At 37.1% G+C, this 21,760-nt stretch overlaps 1 protein-coding gene across 7 annotated transcripts in view; it reads left to right on the top strand.

Moving 5' to 3' along the window:
• Nucleotides 1-21,760, top strand: part of DYNC2H1 (dynein cytoplasmic 2 heavy chain 1) — a 413,209-nt gene that overhangs the window by 23,158 nt on the left and 368,291 nt on the right. For 6 of the 7 annotated variants that reach the window (XM_072611238.1, XM_072611237.1, XM_072611242.1 and 3 more), the window contains exons 3-12: nt 754-889; nt 2,257-2,375; nt 6,518-6,662; nt 6,960-7,192; nt 10,776-10,910; nt 11,034-11,147; nt 11,266-11,377; nt 11,565-11,689; nt 12,854-13,029; nt 15,711-15,906. In XM_072611238.1, the coding sequence (XP_072467339.1) occupies nt 754-889; nt 2,257-2,375; nt 6,518-6,662; nt 6,960-7,192; nt 10,776-10,910; nt 11,034-11,147; nt 11,266-11,377; nt 11,565-11,689; nt 12,854-13,029; nt 15,711-15,906 (1,491 nt within the window). Of the gene's footprint in view, nt 1-753; nt 890-2,256; nt 2,376-6,517; nt 6,663-6,959; nt 7,193-10,775; nt 10,911-11,033; nt 11,148-11,265; nt 11,378-11,564; nt 11,690-12,853; nt 13,030-15,710; nt 15,907-21,760 lie in introns of those variants that run through there. The other variant, XM_072611243.1, reaches the window with a different exon arrangement.

The raw sequence follows: 21,760 nt of genomic DNA, 5'->3' as shown, positions 1-21,760 counted from the left end.
TACACACTTGCTAATTGTGTAACCCTGGGCAAATCACTTAGGCCCTCTGCACCTCAGTTTTCTCATCTGTAAAATGAGTGGTTTAAGCTTGATGGGTTCTGAGGCTCCTTCCAGCATTAAATATATGATCCTATGTTCAAATCAATTTAATAAGTTTTAAAATTTATTTTTGAAATTTTATTCTTACCTTTGGTTATTATACTCATCATTTGCTCTTAACCCTACCTTTCCCACATTCCTGACCCTTTATAATAAAAAACATTTATAATATAATAAAAATAATATTTTATTGATTGTTATATTATTGATTATATTAATTGTATTATATTTATAATAAAGACATTTAAGAAATGCCAGTTGATGCACAGACTGTACTTGCTTTCATAGTCTTCATGCCACCACCCTCCTGAAAAAGGGGAGGTGACAGCAAGTACTTTTTAATCGCTTGTTAGAATGGATTCAAAATGCAGACATATATTTTTGGTTTGGAAAGTGTAAAAATTTGTTTTGCTTGATTTTATAAATTTTGGTTATGCAGATTTAGTCTCTTTTTTTCCAGGGGGGAGGGAAGTTGGGGGGGGGGCGTGAAAGAGAGAGAGAGAAAGAATTAAATGTTTATTAATTGAAAAATACAAAATTAAGACAACAATATGCAACTAGGAAAAACTAAATACATATTTTTTTGGTTTTAAGAGAATGTGATGTTTTTAACAGCAGCATATCTAATAATTCCCATTATTTGTTTTTATTTAGGATCAAGAATGGAGCAAAAATTTTGATCCCAAACTCCAGAATCTTTTGAGTGAGTTAGAAGCTGGGTTAGGTATTGTGCTACGAAGATCAGATGCTAATTTATCAAAAATGAAATTCAAGGAAGATGACATACGAGGTACGTATTGAAGTTTAATTTAGGCATATCTCTGTGATCTCTCATTAATCTATTTTTATCTTTTTCTTTAGATCTCTTTTTAGACTGATGAAACCTTACTGATTTCAAGCTCCTTGTTGTTAAAGTTAACTATTTAAAGTATCACTATGTGGGTTTGGGAAAAATGTGAACGTAGTCTTCAGTATCTGTGTGTATGTAATTCATAAAAATTGAAGTGTAAAGCTATAAGTCAAAACCTTTTGTCTTAAAATGCATTTTAGTTTACTAAAATAGTAATTAGTTTCACCTCCAGTTATATTAGAGATAATTACTGTTCATATGAACAACTAATGTTCCAGTTTTAGGTATCTGATTTTTGGTCTGTAACTGTTTTCTGAAAGAAGAAATGCTTAATTTTAGTTTTAGGTGCTTAATTTAAAAATCATTATTGAAATTAGTGGGTGCCATTCTTCCCCTTGCTTAAATCACCCCTTGGTAATAAGGTAGATTTTTTTTGAATCCTGATAGGTCTGAAAGAATCATTGCACCTAGTTTACTAGCTGAGTGATTAGGTTCTGGAGACAATTTAAAATTAAATTTACTCATGATTACCTACACTGTTAAACTAAAATTAATTTGAATGCTAATTTAAAAAAAATTCCAGTTGGAAAAAGGGGTTAGAATCAAATAGAAATTAAGTTTTAGAAGGATAGGTTTGGGATAGGTTTATTTATGTTGGAATGTATTTGTATTGGAAACACAAGTTTGGTCACTTAAGAATTTATCAGAATAAAAACATCTAGAAGTCGTAGTGGATGTGTGAGGTTGATATGTGAGCCCTGTAGCATTGTTGTCAAAAACCATATATAATACTTCACTGTAAATCTTTCTCTCTCTCTCTTTCTCTCTCTCTCTCTTTCTCTCTTTCTTTCTCTCTCTCTTTCTTTCTCTCTTTCACTCACTCATTCTCTCCTTTCTCCCTCCCTCCATCTCTTTTTCTGGAGGCAGTCGGGATTAAGGGACTTGCCCAGGGTAATACAGCTAATATGTGTTAGAGACTGAATTTGAGCTGAGATTCTCCTGACTTCAGAGCCAGTGCTCTGTATCCACTGTGTGTCATATGGATGTCCCTATCGCTGTAAATCTAAATAGAGCTTGCTGGGATTAAAGTTAGACTCCAGCAACAGTTTCTTATGTTGTTAGTGAAGATTGTGAAAATTCCTTTTAAATGTGTTTTAAAGGTTGTAGTAGTTCTGCATGCCCGAAGAATGGTTTCATTCCAAATTTAAACAAAATTAGGAAATTAACTAGTTTTCTGGTGTTTTTTTTTTCCTCTTGATGGTTTTTTAATTCTTCTTTCTTTTCTTCTTTATTTATTTATTCATTAGGTATCCTTACACCAAGTGATGAGTTCCAGTTCTGGATAGAGCAAGCACATCGTGGAAGTAAACAGATGAACAAAGAAAGGGCCACTTATTTTAAAGAACTGTTTGAGGCAGTTGCACGAGTATGTTTTACTTGATATGTTATTTTTCAGGTTCCATGCAAACAATTCAGGGCATAATTTTTTTAGGAGTAACAGACAAACAGATATATGCTGGACAGTGCATGACAACGTGCAAATTTATTAGGAAAATAAATTTACTTAACATGTTTATTAGAAATAAATTAGAATATAATAGAAAACCATCTGCCTTAGTTTTAAAAATCACAAGATTGCTTCAAGCAAATCCTCAAGTACAGTTGGACTTACTAAATGCATATTTTATGAGTATGCCTTTGAAACTAATTGGATTATGTGCTGAAATGATTGTTCTAATCAAACTTTTAAAGTTTAAGTTTAAATCCTAGTAACTATTATGCTTTATAAAAATAATGTTTTTTTCAATTAACAAGCATTTTTTCTCTCCCTTCCACCTCTCCTCACTGAAAAAAAAAAACAAAAACCAGAAGCAAACTCAAAAACAAAATCCTTGAAACAAATATGCAGAGTCAAACAAAAAAATAAATTCCACATTGTCCATGTCCAAAAACATAAATCTTACTCTGTATATTTAATCCTTCACCTCTCTGTCAGGGAATGCGTGATATTTTTTATCATTGGTCCTCTGGAAATATAATTGGTCATTTTGCATTGATCTGAGTTCTTAGAAGTCTTTTAAAGTTGTTTGTTTTTACAATGTTGTTTTTATATGAATTAATCTCCTGGTTTGTACTCAAGTCACATAAAATTTCCCAGAAATGTGATTAAATAATATAGTACTGTAAGGAAGGCTAAAGTGGACACCTATACTTTAAAATAAAATCTCATTAGAGAACATTAAGGAATTGGATTTGGAGTCAGGATTGTAAGCTTGAATCCTGCTTCTGTCACTTATTGCTCATGTAATCTTGGGTAAGCTCTCTAGACCTCAGTTTTCTCATCTATAAAATTAAGAGATTGGGCAGTTCACAGATCAGTAGACTGGTGCCTGTGGGCTAAATCCAGCCTGCCCCCTGTTTTTGTATAGCTCTTGAGCTAAGAATGGTTTTTACTTTGTTTGTGTAAGTAAAATTTATTTTTAGCAAAAGTAAGTTTTATTAATTATACACACACACACACACACACACACACACACACACACACACACACACACACACACAGCTTTACTTTTAGTAAAAACCATTCTTAACTCGTAAGCCATACAAAGGGTTGGATTTTGCCTATAGGTAACAGCTTATCAGTCCATGTACTAATCTAGATGGTCTCTAAATCTTTTTCAGGTCTAAAGTTATGATCTTATGAGCTTATAAACATTTACTAAACAGTTATATTTTGAAGGGAATACAATTATCTATGTGAATTAGATAAAGTTAAATCAAGCAATAAGCAAGAATTTGTTAAACAGCTATTACACACTAGGTACCATACTAAGTGCTAGGCATACAAGAACACAATTTAAACCTTCTGTGTTCTCAAGAAGCTTGCATTCTAATGATGAAGACAACATGTAGAATACATAAAAAATTTATATAAGCAAACTTTTGGAGGGAAGATATTAGTAGCTGATGGATATCAGAACAGATTTTTACATACAAGTAGGTACTTGAACTGACTTTTGAAGGAAACTAGAAATTTCATTATAATTATATATGTGTGTATATATGTGTGTACATATATATGTATGTGTGTGTAAAATTACAAATTTATATAATGTATATACACACACAGAGACATATGGGGAGACAGAGACATAATATGGGGAAAAGAGGAGAGAGAGAGACAGAGAGAGACAGAGAGAGAGAGAGAGAGAGAGAGACAGATGGCATTCGGGTAAGTGGCACAGTATGTAGAGATCTGGTCCTAGAGTCAGGAATCCTGAATTCAAATTTGACCTTAGACACAGTACTTGTATTACCCTGGACAAATAATTTAACTTCTGTCTGCTTCAGAAATGTGGATAATAATAGTCTCTATTGTATAATTGTTTCCAGGCTCAAGTGAGATAATATTTATAAAGTACTTTACAAACCTTAAAGCACTATAAAAATGCCAGCAATAATTATATAGCTGTTATAGTTACTGGTGACATAAAATATTTTTCTCCTCCAGGAAAGTATAATCATAGCATAAACATATAATGATATAAATTTTATGTCATAATAATTAGCAACATTTTCAGAACTGAGCTCTTGTTCTGACATTGCTTAATATCAGTTTTTCTAAGGGACTAAGAATAATGATTGACATTTATGTAGATCTTTGTGGTTTAGAGAGTGAGGGAGATAGTACAAGTAGTATGATTGATTTTTTATAGACAAGGCAATTATGACTTGGAGGATTAAAGGAGTTTGCCCAGTCTTTTGGCTAAGGAATGTCCCTTAAGACTCAGTCCTAGGTTTTCTTATTCTAACTCCATACTAAAACCAAATAGTTGTTTATTTCAAAGTTATAAAATGTTGAAAGTAACTCATTACATTTCTCATATCAGGTTACTTTGCAAAAGCAAAAAATAAATATCTTAAAAGCTCTTTCTATCTATAGCACATTGTCAAGAAGCATAGGAAGGAATATCCACAGTCCCTGTGGTGTATTCTTAGTTCTTATCTTACAAGCATTTCCAAAACAAGAGAACTAATCTTTTGTGTCTTGACATTTAATAAACAAACCTTGTCTTGGTTTCTGTATTATATTGTCCAAAATGGTAAAGCAAGATTTTTGCTTAATATATGGCTTGATTAAATAGAATCAAGTCAGTGCTAGGCTGTTGAGGGGTTTGGAAGGGAGGGCATGTAATAGGCATAGATGTGGCTGACCAGGATTCAGGCATGTGGGGGGTTAATAAGTTCACAGATGAAAAGTGGGAGAGAAAGGTCTGTATTTCAGGCTAGGTAGGTTAAAGCTGGGGCAGGGAGGTGGCACAGTGAATAGAGCACTGGGCCTAAAGTCAGGAAGATACATCTTCTGGAGTTCAGATGTGCCCTCAGACACTTAACTAGCTGTGTGACCCTGGGCAAGTCACTTAACTCTGCTTGCCTGAGTTTCCTCATTTGTAAACTGAGCTGGAAAAGGAAATGTAAAACCACTCCAGTACCTTTGCCTAGAAAACCCCAAATGGGGATGTGAAGAGTTACATACAATTTTACAATAACAACAAAAGGTTAAAGACACTGGGTGAATTAAACCTGTGGGGAGAACTCAGGATACAGTGTATTCTCAGGAAGTTAGGCACCCTTTTCCCAGTAACCCAGACCACTGACATCTAAAAATGGCACAGTTCTTGGTGAACTTGAGAACTGTGCTGCCTTGACACCAAATTTGGCAAATGAATTCATTTTTACTCCAGGTAATAAAATGTCTGCATGGCAGTATTTTTCTTGAGATGGGGCCTGCTTTCTAACTGCTTAAAGGTGTATTCTAGAGTATTTACTACTATTAGAGTCATTAGGAATAGTGCAACCTAGAGTGAGGAGGGAAGTCTTTCTTGAAAGATCGGATCTCTCTTTCCTGAGCCATCGGGTTCCTTTTTTTCTGATGGTAGAAGAAATCTTTGACTTGTCATGGAAATTTTCCTTTAAGTATGATAATGCAATGTCAGTAATAATAACAATAACGAGCATTTATATAGTGCCTGCTTTGTGTCAGGCACTGTGCTAAGCATTTTACCAGTGTTATCTTATTTGATCCTCATAACAACCTTGGGAAGTAGATACTATTATTACCACCCCCATTTTAAAGATGTGGAAACTGATGCAGACAGGGTAAGTGATTTGCTCTGGGTCACGCAGCAAGTATATGAGGATAGAATTGAACTCGATTTTCATGCTGTATCTACTGCACCATCTACTTATTTTTAAAACAAAACAAATTATCTCTTATTTGGGTAGATTTATATTGAGTTTTTGAAATATCTTTTTTAATCTTTTCCTTAAAAGCAGCTCATATTTGCACAATAGTAATATTGATGCTACCCTTATATAAAAGGTATGATCTACTTGAAGAGTAGTAGTCATAGCTTATGTAATGAAAACAAATGAAGTTAGGCTTAAATAGGCACAGGGCCTAAAATATTAACTTACCCTTTCAGTTTTTCCTTACATTTTTAATTTTTAAAATCACTTTCTATATATAATTTTGATCTTTTTAAAAATTTCTTTTGTTTTTTTTAGGAATTTTATAATTTGGACAGTCTTTCATTATTGGAAGTTGTGGACTTAGTGGAGACTACTCGAGATGCTGTTGACGATGTATGGAGACAAACAGAACATGAACATTACCCTGAAGCTCGCATGCTACATCTCTTAGATATAATAGGTACTGTTGAAGAAGACTTACTTAAGTTGTTGCTAGAAACCTATTTTAATCTAAGTTTTTACTCTAAATTATTTTGATTAAAATGAATCTTACTTGAATTGTTTAAAATTTTAGGCATTTATGTATTCTGTTAATTTTAGTATCTACATAAAAAAATTCTGTAGGTTTTAGTGGTAATTCAATTTAGGGAGATTTTAATATCTGATATCAAAATGTCCTGTTTAAGATTTTTATGGCATAGTTAAGAAAACTATCTAGAATACCTTTGAAGAATAAGATGTTTTATGTTGTTTTCAGGTGGTTCTTTTGGAAGGTTTGTTCAGAAAAAGTTGGGGACTCTGAACATCTGGGAAGATCCTTTTCATCTTGTGAAAGATAAGCTGAAAGCTGGGATTACTATTTGTGAACAATGGGTAGTAGCTTGTAATCATCTGACTGGGCAAATGTGGCAACGTTATGTCCCCCATCCTTGGAAAAACGAGAAATATTTTCCTGAATCTCTTGACAAACTTGGCAAACGTCTTAAGGAGGTATCAGTGTCTGCAAACCTTAATGATGATGAAGCTGAATCATTCAAGTTTTTAGTAATTTCTATGTGGGCTGTGGATGCATGTTTTTTCATTGATTATTGTGCAGGTTTTTAGTGATCTGAGTGAATTTTCCCTTCTATTATTTCAGATGCTACATAGATTCAATTACCTTATTCGTTTTGGGGGCATTTTAGGTATAAATGAAAGTAATTTCTACAGTCTTTAAAGTATTCCTTAGTTGTCAGGGCTGCCTGAAATCTCTATATGGGAAGTATGGGGAGCCTCAAGTCTCTTTGTTTTCTAGTTATTTTCCATTCAACTGCCAAAGCAGTTTTCCTTTAAGTACACAACCTGGTTAGGTTACTCCTCTGTACGGTAAGCTCCAAGGACTCATTGTTGCCTCTGTATAAAAATATCAACTCTTCTTTTTGGCTTTGAAAGCCCTATACAGCTTGCTTCCAACCAATTTTTCCAGTCTCATTGGACGTTACTCTCCTTCCTCACTCTGTGTTCCAGCCAAATTTGCCTTCTCATCATTCCTTTTCTATGCCCCTCCATTTCTTGTCTTTGGGTCTTTTTTTACTGGCCATCCCTAAAGGGTGGCATCCAGAGCTGAACAAAATATTTCAGGTCAGTTTTGAGCAGAGTAAGAACCTTTCTTGACTGCAAATTATACTTCTCTGAATTGCAGCTAAGCTTGCATTACATTTTTGGTTGCCATATCATGCTGTAGACTTGCAGCCTATAAAAATGTTCGTATCTTTTTCATGTGAACTGCTATCTTACTATACTTTCCCCGTATTGTACTTGTGAAGTTGGGGTGGAATCTAAGTATAAGAGTATCTTTAATCCATATTAAAATGATATTATTGGATTTGGCCCAGGATTTTAACCTTTTAAGATTTTTTTTTGATTATGATTGGCATTTAGCAGGTTAGTGATTTTCCCTGCTTTATGTTATCTGCATATTTAATGAGAATGCCATCAGTACCTCCATGTCTTTGATAAACATATTAAACATCCCAGTGCCAAGCATAGATTAATTGGGGACTCTTATGGGAATCCTCCTTTCAAATGGAAGGTAGTCTTTTGGAAGAGCCATTCAACCAATTTGGAATCTACTAACTGTACTCTTGTCCAGCTGATATCTACATTTTGTCCACAAGAATAATATGAGAGATTTTTGAAATGTTTTGTTAAAATCTAGGAGCAGCATGGAGTGATATGTAATGTGGTTGTTTTGAGGTTGAAATGATGTGAGTTCAAATTCCACATCCAAAGCTTACTGGCTTACTGTGGTCATCTGAATCAAGTAGTCTGCAATCATTTCTTAAACACTTACCAGGCACCAACTAACATGATAAGCTAGGTCCTGAGCAGGTCCCTGCTATCAGGGCACTAGCAGGTAGAGGGATATTAGGAAAGGCTTCAAGTAAAAGGTGGCATTTGAGCTGGGTTTAAAGAAAGTAAGGGATTCTATTAGACATGAGAAAGGAATGCCTAACCTGGCAGGGGTGGGGAAAGTCGGTGCAAAAGCACAGAGATGGAAGATGGCTCCTTAGCCGCTCATTTAGAAGAAACATTCACCCTTATCTAGTATCAGCAGAAGCCTTTCCTCTTATGTTCCTTAAGTGAATTCTTGGTGAGCTTTACTCTTGAAGTAGGCTCTGATCCTATATAGGAACCAAGTGGATAGTCTTTTCCCTTAAGAACCAGATGCATCAGAAGATTTCTCTTTAAGAAATCTAGTGCCTGGGGTTCTCAGGCTACTCTTGAGAGAGTCTTTAACTTGCAATTCTAAGTGCCCATGAGGCCACTCTCAAAACTGGTGCTGCACTGGAGATCTCCTGTTTCTTCTTGAAGGTTAGATTCCAAGGTCATTCCATCTAGATAATTCAGATTCCTCCCATCTTCTGCAAGAAGGTTAGGGTTCTGAAAGCAACACCCTTGAATTCCCCTCTCAGGCAGCACATAGGTCTCCTATGGCCCTTTGCTTCTGATGCAAGTCACCATTACTGCTTCTGGTTGGAGGAACAAGAGAGGAGAAAACCAAAAAAACATCAACAACAACAAAAAAAGAAAACCTTTTGCCTCTACCCAAAGGAAAAGGTGAAGAGCAAGTCCTGGAGAGCTGAGTTCCCCTAGAATGGTGTCTTTTTGCTTTTGGATTCCACAAATCACTTGACCAATTGATGTTCAGTTAATCACTAGCTGTTCCTGGTGACTTCTCACTAGATTTATTGAGAATCTTTGAGATGAATAGTATTAATCATGGCCATTCCAGGTTGTTTTTTATACTTTTGACATATGCATGAGAGATAGCTTATTTGATGAAGACCTTAGGAAAGCAACATACTGTAAATAAGAAATAAGAAGTTGTGTAAAAGGTTGTCAGTAAAGAAATTGTATACTTGAAAAAGAAAATGAACTGGTTGTAACAAGAGTCTTGGGTATTCTTTATGCTCCATGGTATTATTTTTAATGTAAAGAAAACTCACTATACCCCCCCCCCCCAAAAAAAAAACCCAAAAAACTCAGGGAAGTTCCCAGGAGTGTTGGGTGAAGCCCATCATGAACTATGGGTTATATACCGAAGTCATCAGAGCTGAGTAGATGTGGATGTTGTGATCTGAAGGAAATACCCCCATTAATCCATTAAAAGGTTGAATATCATCATCATTATTATTGCACTATTATTATTGCTATTGTATTTCTAGCCATTTCCCTGATTTACACAAAAGGAAATGAGCTTAGTTTGAAAGCAAGAGAAGATGATAAAGCCATGGTGAGACTCTTTGTGATCACCTTTACTTTCTTTTCTAGAGTTCACTAATGCCTCTATTAATATATTCCAGACTTTTTGAGGAATCAAAGCCAAGGTCACTGGCCTGTAGTTTTCAAATTCCATTTTCTAAGTTTTCTTTTAATGGGCACAACCTTTGCTCTTCTCCAGTTCTATGGTATCTCTGCCATTCTCTACTCTCCTTCAGTGATCATGGATAGTAAGTAGCCCAGTAATTACATTTGCCAATTATTTGAGTAACCTAGGGTATAGTTCTTGTGGGCCTGGTGATTTGAACACATCAAGGGCAGTCAGATTTTCTTTTTCTTATTGAGGTCATATCTGGTTGGAAAAGCACTGAATTAGAAGTTTGGGTTTGAATCCATTCTTCACCATTTACTGAGTCTTATCCAACTTAACTTCTCGGATCTTTAATCTTGGTGTGAAAATGAATATACTACTACTAACCTCATAGGGTTGTTATAAGAGAAGTGCTTTGTAATTAAAACATAAACAAACTGGTTGGTGGTACGAAGAAAAACTAAATAGGAGAGGTAGGTAGCATTTGAACTGCTGAAAAATATATTGAATTTGTACAGATAGGAGGAGGGCATTTTACATGGAGGGTATAGCATTTATAGATATCAGGCAGTGGAAAAGATCATAGAGTATTCCCAGAAACAGCGAATTTGGCTGTAGTATGGACTGTGTCTAGGAGAATAATGGAACATTTGTACTATTTGCTGAAACAGTCATTAAAGTAAATAAACTGAAGTGTTTTTGATGTATGCTTTGTTTCAGGTCCTGGCAATTAGGACAATTCATGAAAAACTCATCTATTTTTTGCCTGCTAGTGAAGAGAAAATTATATGCCTTACCAGAGTATTTGAACCTTTTACTGGTCTGAATCCCTTGCAATATAACCCCTACACTGAGGTATAAATATACGTATTTTTTTCATGTCTATATGTATGTTAGAAACACACTTTTTAGTTCACTTTTTTTTTAATGGTAAATTGCTGTGTACTATAATCTAACAAATTAATTTATTGGTTTTAGCCTTTGTGGAAAGCTGCAGTCTCACAATATGAGAAAATTATTGGACCAGCAGAACAAAAGATAGCCGGCAAATTGAAAAATTATATCTCAGAAATTCAAGATAGTCCACAGCAGGTATGTTTCCATACTTTTTATTATAAGATTTTCTTTTCACTATTTTCAGAAATGTTAATGTGTGTCATTTAAATGCTTAAAAGTAGGTTTTATCAAATGAATTATTTTTTAATTTTAGCTTCTCCAGGCATTTCTGAAATATAAAGAGCTGGTAAAACGTCCAACTATAAGCAAGGAATTGATTTTGGAAAGAGAAACTTTATTGGCAAGACTTATGGACTCAGTCAAAGGTGACTTAAAAGAGATGATTTTTGTATAGTTAGTTAATGTTTTTTTCTCGAAGTATTTTTGTATATTTGCATCTCCTTTGCCTGACTGGTTGCATTTGGGAAGAGCGGTACATATTAACATTTAAATGTCTCTGACTAACATTATTTTGAATTATGATAAATTATGAAATCATCATATTTTTTTCAGATTTTCGAACAGACTTTGATAATCGATGTCATGGCATTCCTGGTGAAGCAACTGGGCCATTATCAGGCAAAAATCTTTCGGAAGTTGTGAATAACATAGTTTGGGTCCGTCAGCTGGAATTAAAGGTATTAGTTTTAATACATTTTGAGGCATGTTTACCAAAAATGTTAATAATTTTAAGGATGTCAAATAGGCAGTTAAATATTACGGTTAAAATGCAATAAAATTAGCTCATCCACATAACTGATTTTTTCCCTCTTAAAATTCTACCTGAGTTTGAAAGAGGTATCTGTTGCATTTAGAAATTTGAGATATGTGCAGAAAGAGTTGTTGTATGAACTTTGATATTTCCTCATTTGAAAGAAATTGCCATGTAGCCTAAGGGCATTATGAATGTAAAAGAATCTCTTGTTTCTGTTCCATTTGTCTTCAATCAGTGTCTTTTAGTTTCCCTTGTGTGACTACACTTAGACATCTCTTTATACTTACTGCTTTCTTTAAATTTCCTTTTCAGCAGTAAGGGCAAAATTAATATCGTATTCATACAACAGCTTTGTGCTAGGTTGAAAGTTAATAATGGAAGGGTGAAATATAATTGGTACTCAGGGCATTATAAACAATTTGCCATTTTTAAAGATCCTCTGATTACTTCCAGATTGATCTAAGAACATTGAGGACTGTCAGTATGCACTATACTGTGTTGCATATGGTTCACATTCAGTAGGTATTAATTGATGATGAAAGTCTTAGATTATGAGTAAGAACATAGGACTCTAAGGCTAGATAGTTGTAATTATTGTGGTTTTCTTTTCTTGGTTCCTATACAGGTAGTCTGATTCTGGCCCTGTAGATCTATAGGATGTGAGGAATACTCTTTGCAAGAAAGTCACTGAGGAGAGAACTTCTTTTCAGTTCTTTTCCTTGATTTTACCAGAGGCTTACTTGTTGAAGGGCTAAAGTACTTAGTACACAGTTAGAGTGGCAATAGACTAATATTGGGGATATGCCATGGAAATTAATGAGGACACATACATATCTGGATCTGACTTTACCCTGACCTTGGCTCTGATTTTGAAATTAAGAAATATTAACTTCTTAGCATACAGTTTAGGAGCAAAGAAGTGTCTGAGATGGTTCTACTTTTATGTAATCCTTCAGGCAACATTGTTTTATAGTTGTATGAGAAACCTATCTTTGATTCACAGGTCAGAGAATCAAGTTCACAGTTGTTTAGAATTTATTTAGAATTCAAATTCATTTTTGTAATTCTTACAAATTTGACTTTTAAGGTGGACGATACAATCAAGATTGCAGAAGCTCTTTTATTTGACTTGTCAGGTTTTCGGTCTTTTCATCGAAGTGCTGATGATCTCTTAGAGCAGTTTAAATTATATGAACAAGAGCAATTTGATGACTGGTCAAGGGACATTCAGTCAGGCTTATCAGATTCTAGATCAGGCTTATGGTAAGTAAAAATATTTGAAATTATAAAAAGTATTTTGGATATTGATTTCTTATGCCATTAGTCTTAGATTAATTTTTTACCTGCAGAAATGAGGGATTTTATCTGGATGGTACATTTTTCCACAGAAAGATATGACTGGTATTAGGAAAGAACTTTTCTTAGGTTCTCTTGCAGAGACCTGTAGAATAGTGGTTGTTTAGCCTGCATTACTATCCAACTCAGTCCAAAGGTAGCAGCCTTAAGTGAAGAGGAAGAAAAACTTTAAAAACTATATCCTTTTAATACATGGAAACGTGGACTATGGGAAGATGAAGAGCTGGGGAGTACTTGGGAGAATTGCTATAGTGTTACATTCATTAACTCTCTGCCTCTTTTCTCTGGAACTCATCCTCAAATGAAGAGGAATAACTGAGAATGTGAGGCTTTTCCATTGGACTGTGAGCTCTTGGAGAGAGTAGGGCTTTTTTGTTTTTACTTTCTTTGTATCCTCAGTGCTTAGCACAGTGCCCTATGTGTAATAGGTACTCAAGAAATGCTAGCTGACCAGTTGAGAATGTGAGGGTAGAGGACTAGCTCCATTTGTTTCAGGGGAAACCAACTTCCTGTGAGTATAGACCAGGGGTGGGGAATCTGTAGCCTTGAGGCCACATGTGGCCTTTTAGATCCTTAAGTGTGACTTTTTGACTAAATACAAATTTTACAGAACAAATCCTGGCTGCAGGTTCCCTACCCGTGGTGTAGACACTGAACAAGTTTGTTGTTTATTAACAATCTGTCCTCACTTAGTGTAAAAAAATGGTTTAGAGCATCATCTTAAGAATTTTTAAAGTGTGTATTTGTTCTGTGTTTTGATTGTATTAAGTAAATGAAAGAGAGGCCCATGTTGCATAATAGAGCTGACCTCAGAGTCAGGAATACTTGGCTTCCAGTCTCTGTTTTGACATATATTGGCTGGGTGACCTTGGTTAAGTCATTTAACCTCTCAGTGCCCAGGTCTACCCCTGTGGCTGTGAATTGCAGATACCTCTATCACCAAAACCTCTTCACAGGTGTAGTCTAAAATAAAAGAAACTAAAAACACACACACCTTGAATTTTTTTTTAGTAACTTACTGTTTTGTATATATGCTAAGAATAGGAAATGAGGTAAAATAGAAGGCTTGATTCATAATTATGTCTATGACTCTTTTAGTCATGAGGCATGGAGGACAAACTTTTGACCAAAATGTAGACTAGAAATTTATAGAGAATGGATTGGAGTACTTAAGAGGTATGGCTGAAGGCTCTACCCAATTCATCAACCAATATACCAATATAATCAATAAGTATTTTTTAAGTGAATTAGTGAAAAAGCACTTTTTAAGTACTTACTATCTTCCGAGTACTTTACTTAGCACTGGGCATACAAATAGAACAAGGTCCCTGCTCTTAAGGATCTCACACTCTAATTGAGAGGGATAACTGAGACATGAGAGGTTAGCCTCAGGATAGATGTCAAGGCCTGGGGTCCTCAGGGCACATCAACAGGTCAGATGGCAGTGCTCAACAGTCTGGAGGGTGCCTACTATATGCTAGGCCTTGTGCTAGGTTCTGAGGATTTGAAGTTAAAAATGCAAAGACCCCTGCTCTCAAAGAGTTTATATTCTGTCAGTATACAACATGTGCACATATACATATATATAAAATGGATAGAAAAAATAAGTTAATTTTGTAGTGAGGTACTAGCAGTTGGGCATCAGGAAAGGTCTCCTGTTGGAAATGGTGCTTAAACTGATCTTTGAAGTAAACTAGGGAATCTAAGAGGTGGAAGGACTGCATTCTAGACATGAAGGATGGACAACTTGTGCAAAAGGTAGAGAGACTGCAGATGGAATGTGTACTCTGTGAAGAGCAGCAAGAAAGTAATCTTGGCTAAACTCTTTCAGTATGTGAAGGGCAGTAATGTGTAATGAGTCTGTAAAAATAGGTTGGAATCAGCTTGTGAAGGTCTTATATTTGTGTATGATCCTAAATAACAGGAGGCCCTTGGAGTTTTTGCATAGGGTAGTGACATTCACAACTATGCTTGAGGAATATCATCTTTTCACTTGTGTGAAGAGTGAATTTCAGTGGAGAGAGATTGGAAGTAGGTAGAACTAGAGACAAGCTGTGGCAGTAATCCATAAAAGGGGTCCAGACAAGGTATCCAGGCAAGGTAGGTGAGTAGAAGGAAAAGATACTAATGATGTGGAGAAGAATGGATAAGACTTGGTAACTGATTGAATATGTGAGATATGGAAGAGTGAGAAGTTGAGAAAGATAGGTTGTGAACTTGTTTATCTAGAAGTATGGTGGTGTGCTCGACAGAAATAGAGAAACAGAGAGGAAGGAAGGGTTCTGGGGAATGATAATCAGTCATCAAAGTAATTAAAGGAAAAGGCATCTAAGTACATTGAAATCTTAGTATTTAGAAAGGAGAGAAGACAATGAAAATTTTCTTTTTAGAAATATGATACTGATCTTTTGAGAGTCTAGGTTAATGGCTAATGAAATGCCATTTTAAGAATTTGTAGAATTGAAGTAAAGCCAATGAAATATTTCACAACTTGCACTTGATTTCTCAAATTATAACTGTCTACTACGATTATGTTGAAAAGAAGAATGAAAATATGAAAACTTAAAATTTCAATCTTTTAATTTTAGCATCGAGGCTAATAGTCGAATTATGGAATTGGATCCTAATGATGGAGCACTAAAAGTGCACTATTCAGATCGGTTGGTGATTCTTTTGAGAGAAGTGCGTCAACTCTCTGCACTTGGCTTTGTTATTCCTGCTAAAATACAACAGGTTGCAAACATAGCACAAAAATTCTGCAAGCAAGCAATTATTCTCAAACAAGTAAGAAATATTTAAAAAAATATATAATTAGAATGATCTGTGTATATAAATTTTAGATTATTTCAATCTTGTGAATTTTTATACTTTGTATTTTTCAAATTAAACCAGAACCAATAAGTCTTTGGTGAGATATTACTCATTTTAATTTTTTTTAATTTTCAAAAAAATTTATTTATTTACTTATTTTTAGATTACGATATTGAGTTCCACTTTTTCTCCCCATCTCTCCCCTCCCCCCACCCCATAACACCTTGCATTCTGATTACCCCTTCCCTCAATGTTCCTTCCCTTCTATCATACCTCACCCTTCCCTTATCCCCATTTTCTCTCTTTTCTTGTAGCGCATTATAGATTTCTATACCCCATTACCTGTATTTCTTATTTCCTGGTTATATGCAAAAACAATTCTCACTATTTGTTTCTAATACTTTGAATTCCAACTTCTCTCCCTTACTCCCTCCCCACCCATCCCCACTGAAAAGGCAAGCAATTCAATACAGGCTATATATATGTTGTTTTGCAAAAGACTTCCATAATAGTCATGTTGTGTAAGACTAACTATATTTCCCTCCATCCTACCCTGTCCTCCCTTTATTCTGTTCTCTCATTGACCGTGTCCCTTCCCAAAAGTGTTTACTTCTAGTTACTCCCTTCCCCCATTTGCCCTCCCTTCTATCACCCTCTCACTCCACTTGTCCCCTTATTCCCCACTTTCCTGTAGTGTAAGATAGATTTTCATACCAGATTTAGTGAGCATGTTATTCCCTCCTTAAGCCATGTGTGAAGAGAGTAAGCTTCACTTTCCCCTCTCACCTCCTCCCTTTTCTCCTCCATTGAACAAGATTTTTCTTATTTCTTTTATGAGTTATAGCCTGCCCCATTCCATTTCTCCCTTTCTCCTCCCAATATATTCCTCTCTCACCCCTTAATTTTATTTTTTTGTAGATATCATCTCTTCTGATTCAACTCAACCTGTGCTGTGTGTGTGTATGTGTGTGTGTGTGTGTGTGTGTGTGTGTGTGTGTGTGTGTGTATGTGTGGGTGTCTGTGTAATCCCTCCACCTATCCAAATACTGAGAAAAGTCTCAAGAGTTGCAAGTATTATCTTTCCATGTAGAAATGTAAACAGTTCAGCTTTAGAAAGTCCTTTATGATTTCTCTTGCCTGTTTACCTTTTCATGCTTCTCTTGATTCCTGTGTTTGAAAGTCAAATTTTCTCTTCAGTTCTGGTCTTTTCAACAAGAATGCTTGAAAGTCCTCTGTATGATTGAATGACTATTTTTTCCCTTTAAGTATTACACTCAGTTTTGCTGGGTAGGTGATTCTTGGTTTTAATCCCAGTTCCTTTGACTTCTGGAATATCCTATTCCAAGCCCTTCAGTCCCTTAATGTAAAAGCTGCCAGATTCCCATTATCCTGATTGTGTTTCCACAATACTCAAGTTGTTTCTTTCTAGCTGCTTGAAATATTTTCTCCTTGACCTGGGAACTCTGAAATTTGGCCACAGTATTCCTAGGAGTTTCTCTTTTTGGGTCTCTTTCAGGAGGTGATCAGTGGATTCTTTCACTATTTATTTTGTCCTCTGGTTCTAGAATCTCAGGGCAGTTTTCCTTGATAATTTCATGAAAGATGATGTCTAGGCTCTTTTTTTGATCATGGCTTTCAGGTAGGCCCATAATTTTTAAATTGTCTCTCCTGGATCTATTTTCCAGGTCAGTTGTTTTTCCAATGAGATATTTCACATTATCTTCCATTTTTTCATTGGTTTTGTTTTGTGATTTCTTGGTTTCTCATAGAGTCATTAGCCTCCATCTGTTCCATTCTAATTTGAAAGAACTATTTTCTTCAGTGAGCTTTTGGATCTCCTTTTCCATTTGGCTAATTCTGCTTCTGAAAGCATTCTTCTCCTCATTGGCTTTTTGAACCTCTTTTGCCAATTGAGTTAGCCTATTTTTCAAGGTGTTATTTTCTTCAGCATTTTTTTGGGTCTCCTTTAGCAGGGTGCTGACCTGTTTTTCATGCTTTGCTTGCATGTCTCTCATTTCTCTTCCCAGTTTTTCCTCCACCTCTCTAACTTGATTTTCAAAATCCTTTTTGAGCTCTTCCATGGCCTGAGCCCATTGAGTGGGCTGGGATACAGAAGCCTTGACTTCTATGTCTTTCCCTGATGGTAAGCATTGTTCTTCCTCATCAGAAAGGAAGGAAGGAAATACCTGTTCACCAAGAAAGTAACCTTCTATAATCTTATTTGTTTTCCCTTTTCTGGGCATTTTCCCAGCCAGTGACTTGACTTCTGAATATTCTCTTCACACCCACTTCGCCTCCAAGTCTGCCCAGCCAGTGCTTGGGGTCTGAGATTCAAATGCTGCTTCCCAGCCTCAGGGCTTCAGCAGCGGCGGCTGCTATTCAGTGTGAGATTAAGTTCAGGTGCTCAGATGGGGGCAGGGGCCGCCTCAAAGGCTCAGTTCCCTCAGGGGGTTTATGCAGAGACCTTCAACAATGGATCTGGGCTCCTGCCTGTTTGGGGAGCCCCGGTCTGCTCCTGCCTCCACTGCTGCCTCCTGAGGGGGCCTGAGTTATGGGGCACACCACTCCCTTCTTGGCAAGCTGAGAAGACCCTCTCACCAAGCTTTGGGGCCCGTGGTTGGAGGGACCTGCCTTGCTGCTGGAGATCCTGTCCCTGAAGCCTGCTATGATCCACTCCTCTTGGTGCCAGGCAGCCAAGGCAGGGCTGGGCTCAGCTCTGGGTCTGGGGCGTGACAGACTTTTTGGGAGAGGTTTTCAGGGCTCTCTGGAACAGAAATCTCGTCCGCTTCGTTGTTCTGTGGCTTCTGCTGCTCCAGAATTTGTTGGGAGTTCTTTTTTACAGATATTTTATGGGCTGTGGGTTTGGAGCTAGCGCATGTGTGTCTTTCTACTCCGCCATCTTGGCTCTGCCTCCATTCTCATTTTTTTTTTTTTAATTTATTTAACTTTTAACATTCATTTTCACAAAATTTTGGGTTCCAAATTTTCTCCCCTTTTGTCCCCTCCCCCCACCCCAAAACACCGAGCGTTCTGCCCCTGTCTGCCAATCTGCCCTCCCTCCCTCCCCACCCCTTCCCTTTGGAAGGCAAGCAATTCAATATAGGCCAGATCTGTGTAGTTTTGCAAATGACTTCCAAAATAGTAGTGTTGTGTAAGAACTAATTATATTTCCCTCCATCCTATCCTGTCCCCCATTACTTCTGTTCTCTCTTTTGATCCTGGCCCTCCCCATGAGTGTTGACCTCAAATTGCTCCCTCCTCCCCATGCTCTCCCTTCCATCATCCCCCCCACCCTGCTTATCCCCTTATCCCCCACTTTCCTGTATTGTAAGATAGGTTTTCATATCAAAATGAGTGTGCATTTTATTCCTTCCTTTAGTGGAATGTGATGAGAGTTAACTTCATGTTTTTCTCTTACCTCCCCTCTTTATCCCTCCACTAATAAGTCTTTTGCTTGCCTCTTTTATGAGAGATAATTTGCCCTATTCCATTTCTCCCTTTCTCCTCCCAATATATTTCTCTTACTGCTTGATTTCATTTTTTTAAGATATGATCCCATCCTCTTCAATTCACTTTGTGCACTCTGTCTCTATGTGTGTGTACATGTGCGTGTGCATGTGTGTGTGTGTAATCCCACCCAGTACCCAGATACTGAATAATTTCAAGAGTTACAAATATTGTCTTTCCATGTAGGAATGTAAACAGTTCAACTTTAGTAAAGTCCCTTATGACTTCTCTTTGCTATTTACTTTTTCATGCTTCTCTTCATTTTTGTGTTTGAAAGTCAAATTTTCTTTTCAGCTCTGGTCTTTTCATCGAGAATGCTTGAAAGTCCTCTATTTCATTGAAAGACCAATTTTTCCCCTGAAGTATTATAGTCAGTTTTGCTGGGTAGGTGATTCTTGGTTTTAGTCCTAGTTCCTTTGACTTCTGGAATATCCTATTCCATGCCCTTTGATCCCTTAATGTGGAAGCTGCTAGATCTTCTGTTATCCTGATTGTATTTCCACAATACTTGAATTGTTTCTTTCTAGCTGCTTGCAATATTTTCTCCTTGACCTGGGAACTCTGGAATTTGGCCACAATATTCCTAGGAGTTTCTCTTTTGGGATCTCTTTCAGGTGGTGATCTGTGGATTCCGTGAATACTTATTTTGCCCTCTGGTTCTAGAATCTCAGGGCAGTTTTCCTTGATAATTTCATGAAAGATGATGTCTAGGCTCTTTTTTTGATCATGGCTTTCAGGTAGGCCCATAATTTTTAAATTGTCTCTCCTGGATCTATTTTCCAGGTCAGTTGTTTTTCCAATGAGATATTTCACATTATCTTCCATTTTTTCATTGGTTTTGTTTTGTGATTTCTTGGTTTCTCATAGAGTCATTAGCCTCCATCTGTTCCATTCTAATTTGAAAGAACTATTTTCTTCAGTGAGCTTTTGGATCTCCTTTTCCATTTGGCTAATTCTGCTTCTGAAAGCATTCTTCTCCTCATTGGCTTTTTGAACCTCTTTTGCCAATTGAGTTAGCCTATTTTTCAAGGTGTTATTTTCTTCAGCATTTTTTTGGGTCTCCTTTAGCAGGGTGCTGACCTGTTTTTCATGCTTTGCTTGCATGTCTCTCATTTCTCTTCCCAGTTTTTCCTCCACCTCTCTAACTTGATTTTCAAAATCCTTTTTGAGCTCTTCCATGGCCTGAGCCCATTGGGTGGGCTGGGATACAGAAGCCTTGACTTCTGCATTTTTCCCTGATGGTAAGCATTGTTCTTCCTCATCAGAAAGGAAGGGAGGAAATGCCTGTTCACCAAGAAAGTAACCTTTTATAGTCTTATTTGTTTTCCCTTTTCTGGGCATTTTCCCAGCCAGTGACTTGACTTCTGAGTGTCCTCTCCACCCCCACCTGGCCTCCAGATCCGCCCAGCCAGCACTTGGGGCCTGAGATTCAAATGCTTCTTCCCAGCCTCAGGGCTTTGGGCGGGGGCAGGGCTGCTGTTCAGTGTGAGATTAAGTTTAGGTGCTCAGGTTGGGGCAGGGCTGCCTCAAAGGCTCAGTTCCCTCAGGGGCTTTATGCAGAGACCTTCAACAATGGATCCAGGCTCCTGCCTGCTTGGGGAGCCCTGGTCTGCTCCTGCCTCTGCTGCTGCCTCCTGAGGGGGCCTGAGTTATGGGGGCACCCCGCTCCCCTCTCGACCCACCAAAGAGACCCTCTCACCGACCCTTGTCACCTGTGAGTGGAGGGACCCACGCGGCTGGTGGAGATTCCATCCCTGAAGCCTGCTTGGATCTGCTCCTTTCGGTGCTGTGCCGCCGAGGCAGGGTTGGGCTCTGCTCTGGGTCCGGGGCGTGAGGGACCTTTTGGGAGAGGTTTTCAGGCTCTCTGGAGCAGAAATCTCGCCTGCTCCGTTCTGTGGCTTCTGCTGCTCCAGAATTTGCCAGTGCTTTTTTTTTGCAGGTATTTTATGGGCAGTGGGTTCGGAGGTAGTGTATGTGCGTCTTTCTACTCCGCCATCTTGGCTCCGCCCCCCTCTCCATTCTCATTTTTAAAGAACTATTTTGTTCTGTGAACTTTTGAACCTCCTTTTCCATTTGGCTGATTCTGCTTTTTAAAGTCTTTTACTCCTCATTGACTTTTTGGACCTCTTTTTCCAATTGAGTTAGCCTCTTTTTAGAGGTATTATTTGAAATGAAGATCTCTATCTGAAGAATGTACATTTATTAAAGCAGCTTTGCAGGTTTTCTGTAATTTATATGTTTGGAAAGTTGTCTTAGGACCCTCAGAAGTAAAAATAACTTTCCCAGGGTCACAGAGCAAAATATTGGAAGTGGGAATTGA

The sequence above is a fragment of the Notamacropus eugenii genome, chromosome 5 (genome assembly GCF_028372415.1).
Source record: "Notamacropus eugenii isolate mMacEug1 chromosome 5, mMacEug1.pri_v2, whole genome shotgun sequence".
In the NCBI taxonomy this organism is placed as follows: domain Eukaryota; kingdom Metazoa; phylum Chordata; class Mammalia; order Diprotodontia; family Macropodidae; genus Notamacropus; species Notamacropus eugenii.
Note: the sequence above shows the minus strand (reverse complement) of the source record. Positions and strands in the feature narration are given on the sequence as shown.